This window comes from Lathyrus oleraceus, chromosome 7 (assembly GCF_024323335.1).
Source record: "Lathyrus oleraceus cultivar Zhongwan6 chromosome 7, CAAS_Psat_ZW6_1.0, whole genome shotgun sequence".
In the NCBI taxonomy this organism is placed as follows: Eukaryota; Viridiplantae; Streptophyta; class Magnoliopsida; order Fabales; family Fabaceae; genus Lathyrus; species Lathyrus oleraceus.
The window spans coordinates 495,721,970-495,729,380 of record NC_066585.1 but is presented as its reverse complement, the minus strand read 5'-3'; the positions used below and the strand labels follow the sequence as shown (position 1 = coordinate 495,729,380).

General features: G+C 34.4%; 1 protein-coding gene across 2 annotated transcripts; it reads right to left on the bottom strand.

Moving 5' to 3' along the window:
- Positions 1 to 3,314: 3,314 nt before the first annotated feature.
- LOC127108423 (NEDD8-specific protease 1) lies at positions 3,315 to 4,974 on the bottom strand. 2 transcript variants are annotated; one of them, XM_051045884.1, is made up of 2 exons: positions 4,852 to 4,974; positions 3,315 to 4,334 (listed from the first exon to the last, which is right to left on the bottom strand). In XM_051045884.1, the coding sequence occupies exon 2, from the start codon at positions 4,315 to 4,317 to the stop codon at positions 3,610 to 3,612; it is 708 nt and encodes a 235-aa protein (XP_050901841.1). In that variant the 5' UTR covers positions 4,318 to 4,334; positions 4,852 to 4,974; the 3' UTR covers positions 3,315 to 3,609. The 2 variants fall into 2 exon arrangements, with proteins under 2 accessions (XP_050901841.1, XP_050901842.1); XM_051045885.1 differs by lacking the exon at positions 4,852 to 4,974 and adding an exon at positions 4,604 to 4,829.
- Positions 4,975 to 7,411: the final 2,437 nt, after the last annotated feature.

Genomic DNA, 7,411 nt, shown 5'->3' with positions numbered 1-7,411 from the left:
CATGTAACATCTTGTGAACACTCTTTATTTTACCAAAATTGCTGCCAACACTTAGAACCAACCAAAACTGATTCAAATTGAATCGAACTGCAAATATATATTTTTATACTTATTTTTTATTTTTGTATAGATCGCATCCAAGATGTAATTGATATGATCAGAAATCCAAAATTAAGGATTAGGGTTCCCATGAAAACTTAACTCAAGAACCAATTTAATCACCAATTTATTGTGCCCATAATATGCTAAGATAAAGTATAATGATCACAGGCTTGCAAATCATAATTTAGTGCCTTGTATCATAAATAACAATGACCTTTGAAGGAATGATGCTTATTTGAAAATGAAGTTGTAAATGATTGTGTTATGGTGGATGACTAAGTCATGTGGATATGCAAGTGCAATGAGCAATAAGCCAGACAAAAATTGAAAAAAGTATGACAAATTTTGGGGTATGACATCAGGTGCAAATCAAACTAAAGTAGAATAATCCCACTCTTAAAGATCTACTGGTGGTTGTAATCCAGCTGACACCGACTCCACTGACGACCTAGGATCACTAGGAAGAAATGTAGCAATTGGGTTCAAAATTTCAAGACCAGGTTCAGACACCTCCAAAAAGAAAGATCTATAGATACACCCCAAATGTTGAGGTAAAGGTTCTAAACTTTTACCAAGAACTGAGAAAAGATGAGCATGGTCACCTTCATATTTTCCTACCTCCTCTAAAGAATCAGATATTCTTACCGAGCAATCCGGAGAAACAGGGGGAGAAATATTTATTATCCAAGGAGGTGCCAACATAAAGGTTAGGCGGCGAATCTCATAAGACTCAACCATTTTATAAAGGTTGGAAATTCGGCCCATTGATTGATGATTCAGATTAGAAGTTTTGTACCCTAGCAGGGGATTGTGTAATACGATCTTTGGTGCAACTTCCACATTTTCAGCTACAAAACCTTCTTGACATGGACTTGACACCATAGGGAGAACTTTTGCTTGAATCTTTTCATCAACCCTTTTGTCTTTAGTCGAATGAGAAAGATGATCAGTCTCCTTATCAATCACATGTTGACACCTACGTAACTCTTCCTAACCTCTTGCAAAAGGAAAAGTACCATGTTATCATTCATCTTCTTCTTCCTCCAACCCTTCAATATCACCTCCATCATCCACGAATTCTGACACACTTTATTCATTAATAACATCATCATCCCCATTAAAGTACACTTTATAAGGATTTTCAGAGTTACTACCATTCCACGAAACAGAGATTGGAGCAATCACATTTTAATGACCATGTAAAAAGGTACTACATCTTGACATGAACACCCATTTTCTTTGACCACCCATACATCTAACACATATGAACCTATATCCAAAGCCATCTTTTCACTCATAGGTAGTCCTAGGTCGAAAACCACCTTCACCCTTCCTTTGACAAAATGCATTGCATCCTTTACTATTTGATTTATTTCCATTACTCTACAAAAAAAACTTTCTAATGGATTCAAATATTTCCAAGGTCCAAGCATGAATCGGAATAACTTAGCAGGATAACAAAACCTCCCTCTTACCACAGGTGAATGATGGGGACCAAACGAAAAGTGATTGAAAAAACTTTGTCTAGAAATGAATTCCCTATGAGTTTCATACCTTAACAGGGGATTGTGTAATATGGTATTTGCTGCAACTTCCACCTTTTCACCTATTAAACCTTATTGACATGGACTTGACACCATAGTGAGAACTTTTGCTTGAATCTTTTCATCAACCCTTTGGTCTTTAGCCGAAGGAGAAAGACGATCACTTTCCTTATCAATCGCATGTTGACACCTATGTAATTCTTTCCAACCTCTTGCAAAAGGAAAAATACCATGATGTCCTTCAAATTCTTCTTCCTCAAACCCTTCAACATCACCATCACCATTTGCGAATCGGGCACACTTCGTTCATTAATAACATCGCCATTTCCATTAAATTACACTTTAGAAGGATTTTTGGAGTTACGAGCATTCCACGAATCAGAGATTGGAGCAGTCACATTTTTACGACCATGATAAATAGGTATTACATCTTGACATGAACAACTATTTTCTTCGACCACCCATACATCAAACGCAAATGAACCTATTTCCAAAGCCATCTTTTCACTCACACTGCATCCTTTACTGTTTGATATATTTCCATTACTCTACCAACAAAAATTCCAATGGATTCAAATATTTTCAAGGTGAAGGAGAGGGACCAAACGAAAAGTAATTGAAAAAACTTTGTTCATAAATGAATTTCTTTAATCTTTACAAGGATGAACCCTCCCTTTAACTTGGAGAGATTGATATAAGAGAATCCAAAAATAAAAAACTCAACTTTTTCAAATAACATTGATGTATTAAGCACACATACTAGGCAAGGAGAGAGCCACCTTAATCTCAAATCATCTTCACTAACTTTCAACCTAGAGAAGTAAGGAGATGTCACACAAACATTTGAGGCACCTGTTGCGTTAGAGTTTCCTTTCAATAGAGCGTCTTTAAAAAAATACCTTGTTGACCACAAGATAGTCGGCACAGGTTGCAAAAAGAGATTCAAAGACTTTTTCTTCTTCTTATGATGAACACGAATGTTCCTCCTCTTACCCATCGGATTTCCGTCAGATTTAGAAAACAAAGCCAAGCGACTTCTCAATTTGTACGTTTCAAACTATAGACTATCAAGATCAGAAACAAGCTTAGCCAAGTTCTTAACTTCGGAGAATCTGACAAAACCAAATCTATCATCATTTTTATTCCTTTTGTTTGGAATGAAAACTTCCTCAACCACACCAAGAAAGTTCAGCCTTGAGCTTAGTAAGAGAAACATGGTCACAGAAATTAGAAAAGTAGAATGAAATAGTATCCTTCATGAGCAAAACGCAGAGAGATACAATGGATGATTTATCGAGAAATGATGATAGATTTCTAAATTACTTGGTGTGGTTGAGGTAACGATATCCCATCAATATGTTTCCAGATAAAAGATCTCTAAATTACTTGCATTTCAGAAATACAACTTTTAAGAATAAGATTAAGAGTGTTCAAATCTAAACTTATCCGGATAAAAACCATAAATTTAATGTATTTGGATGTTATTTTGAAAAATTAATCAATTTGGGATCGAACTTCAGATTGATTTTCAAAACTGATTCAAACCGAATCGAACTGCAAATATATATTTTTATACTTATTTTTTATTTTTGTATAGATCGCATCCAAATATTAAGATAGATTAATTAATTTTTTATCATCATCACACTGCACTACAAAGACAGCAGATAAAAATGTAACACTACTAAGTTCAATCACATTGTAACAGAGAAAGCTTGTCACTACATTCAAGTGTAATGAAAATCTAATTTCATACACAGTTCCAAAAACAAACCAAAATATATCTATTCTTTTTTTTTATTCATCAAAAATATATATATTCTGATCTATGTATTCACTTGCTAACAACCACGAAAATGCTAAAATAAAATTTGCATATGCAGTAACTGGGTAGACAGAGGTTAAACCAGACTAGACACACTAAATCAGAGGCCTTCAAAATTGAATTAGTGGAAACCAGATTTTACTCTTGAGCATGCTTGCCTGAATGTTTTGCCATTAGATCTCTGATCAAGACTAGAATCTCCGTTCGCATGCAGTGAACAGCAGATGGAGTAACTCGTTCTTTCACGACAGAGAACCACAAATCATTTGCATCAGTCTTTATACTATTTACACGCCAGTCGCATATCGCTCTTGCTATGGCTGTGACGTATAAGCCACAGTCATAACCATTCACTTGCCTAGGCGAATCAGTGCATTCCAGAAAGCGGGCCTCGGCTCCTGATTCAGATGATCCCACATATCCAACAACAGCTTTATAGAGTTTCTTAGCAGGTTCTGAATTTAAGCTTCTGCAGCTATCATGGTGAACAAATAGATTCGCGTTGCGGTAGTATGCAAGTAAGCTCCAATGAGATCCACCTTCCGCTGCATTAACGTCTTCGTTGTTATTGACGGGAAATAAAACGAGTTCCTTTTCAGACAAATGAAGGGGCTCTAAGAAATCTTTTAAAGCCTCAGCAAAAGGACATTGTAGTATCCAAAATGCAATGGATGGTGGAACCAACAAGATATCCTGAGAGGGATGCGATGACGAGAGGTAACTTAGATAAAACTCGATAATTCGGTCGTTCAAATAATATGGACCACTGAGAATGTCTAGATCAGATCGTCTAAGCACCACATCATTGTAGCTGAGAATCTTCTCATCTGCATCCGACTTCCCCATCTTGCGAAGAGGCTAGCCTGAAGAAAACAATTTAAACAAATTCAGTAACTGTTCCTCCCGGCAAGCTATTATGTAGATTTTATTCTCATTCTATCTTCGATTGCCAAAACAACTTATACATAAGCTCTTATTCGATGAACACAACTTATATATATAAGCTCTTATTCGATGAACACAACTTATATATATAAGCTCTTATTCATAATATAAATGATCAAAATCAAACATGTGCTACATAAGAAAGATTTCACACATATATGCGTTCTAAACTTTCATTCATTTTTACCAATTATCTTCTATAAAAAAAAATCATCAAATCCAAATCATAAGCAATCTCAGTTCATCAGAAATTGTTTCACGAAAGAGTGAATCCTCAACCACAATGAATGAGGAAACCCATGGATCTTTAACCTAAAACTTAACCTAATTCAGTATTGTTATGATGGAATTGAATTGAATTGGGATGAATAACAAGAAATTTTTGTCAAGAAAAAAGAAAATGAGTAACAGAATCAATGATTGAGCGTAACTTACAATGATTGAGTGCGGTGGAGAAACTGCTATTGACCCAGTTCTGTAATTTTGTTTTAGAGATCTTATTAAAATAATTGATGATATCTTTCATAATTTTTTTAAATTTTATTTTTTAAGTTCTCAAAAAAGGTTACGAAAATAATTACTCCGTCTAAATGTTTTTTTAGTTTTAAAAATTTATCCTGTCGTTTTATTTTTTCCAATAAAATTAATTATTTTTATCAATTTTATGTTAAATTAATTATGTCTACATTACACTCAAGGCATTCAATCTTACTTTAAATTTAAGATAATGTCTTAAGTAATCAAAAATAATTTTACATTTATTCTTTCATTGATTATTTTTTTTAATATGTGTGCAACAATCTTAAAAGAATTTTATTTTGAGATGGAGGGAGTTTAAATATTATTGACAACTCTTAAAGTCTAAAATGAAAGACTCAATAATAAGCATCACACAGAAAAACACGATGAACATGTGAAACTTACCCCAATCGAAAACACATGATTGTGGCCTCTTGTATATTTTTCATCATTGGATTTAATTAGATGATAACATGCATGAGGCAACAAATCTCATGAAGATGACTTTAACCACTCACACTATATAAAGTACAACATGCGTCATTTCATATATTCTTTCATTCACACACTCAAACTACTTCTTCACTCATTCAATGATTTAGGAGTTTGGATGTTAATCTTGCAGGTCCACCACTGCTTTGCCATACTGGAAATTCATTCCACCGCATCAAAACTATGTTTCATTCAATCTCCATCTATTTCTGGTTTTATAACGGAATAGCGATGTCTTCTGTGAGAATCGACTTCCGATTCCTACAAATTTCCATGAAAACGCACCATTTCTTCACTGAGAATCCAAATCACCGACATTTTCCCTTTCAAATCACAAATTTCTCTCTTACAAAGCATTGATCTCTTTCTTATACATATTGGGGATTTAGTTCCTGATATTATGGCAACATCGAAAGGTTTTGTAATATACCTTAAAACCTAAAGTGAGAAAAGAGAAGGAAAAATGATATATTTTGGTACTGCCAGATTTTCAGGCTTGTTTGTGGTTCAGTTTGTTAATAGGTCATATCTTAGGCCCATTAATGTTTTATTAGTTGTAAATATGGGTTTTCTCTCATTTATTGATGAGAAGTGGCATAAGATAGAAATCCTACTGATAAGTAAATGATAAAATTCTTTAGAATTATATTCTAGGGATTTGATAGCCTTTTAGGGCTATCAGAGAGATTGATAAACACTTTATACACGTTGATTTGTGTGATTCTTATATTAAGTGTTGGAGAGATTGAAAAACACTTGGGTAGAAAATATGATTTTTTGGAAATTTGAAAGGTTATTTTCTTATAACTCATATGTAATCTCTTGTAATAACTTTTCAAAGTTTAATGAATTAGAGACTTGTTATCTCCCTCGGATGTCGCACCGCAAAAAATACCTGAGTGCATCGCACACTCGGAGATACAACAAAGTCACCATCAAACTTTATTTATTCCCGAAGGAAAGGGAAAATATCGAGAAAACTCAGGGGAAGAGAAAAAAGGGTAAGGAAGTATGTTATGTAAAGGAAATATATCAGCACCCCTCACATCTGGTGTACTCAACGAGAACCACTTTAATTGTTCTTTACTCGAATGATGTTACTATCTAAATGTTACTTGCAAAAGGATAAAGGAAAAAAGGTTTAATAATTAGTATGCTCGCTGAGAATTTGAATCCTCGTGCCTACGTATCCTCATAGTGCAATGAGGAAATCAGAGCTTTGTAGTTTATGGAACTAAGGATAGAAACAAAGAAAGGAAATAGTTGATTAGGTTGCCAAAAGGCGAAGAAAATTGTTTGAATCGAAATAGTGTGGTATTAACCAGTAGATGGTGATTAGCCAAAGAGAATAAAAGAATGTGGAATTAACCAATAGATGTTAATTAGCCTAAAAGAGAAAGAGAAAGTGTTATTTGAATAAAAAAGTATGGCGTTAACTAATATATGGTATGGGCAATACAAGAAGTGTATGATTTTCCAGAGTCTGTAACTCTACAAGGCAACATAAGAGAAAAGGAATTTGCCAGGGTCTGTAACTCTACAGGATATTCTATAAAGATTTGCTAGAGTCTGTAACTCAATAAACAATATGAAAGGTTATCAAAGTATGTAACTCTCTAAGGCAAGAATAAATGATTGCCAAAGTCCATAACTTTACGAGGCAGAAATGAAAGGGTGCTAGAGTCTGTAACTCTATACGGCAGAAAGCAAGGTTTCCAGAGTTTGTAACTCTATCGGACAAAATGAAAGGTTTGCCAAAGTCTGTAACTGTACAAGGCAAGAAGAGAGATTGCCAGAGCCTGTAACTTTATAGGGTATGAATGAAATGTTGTCAGGTCTGTAACTCTACGAGGCATAATGAAAGGTTTGCCAGAGTCTGTAACTCTATAGGGCAGAGTGAGAGTCTGCCAGATTCTGTAACTCTACATGGAAGACTAAAAGGTTGTCAGAGTCTATAACTCTATAAGACAGAATGAAAAGTAGC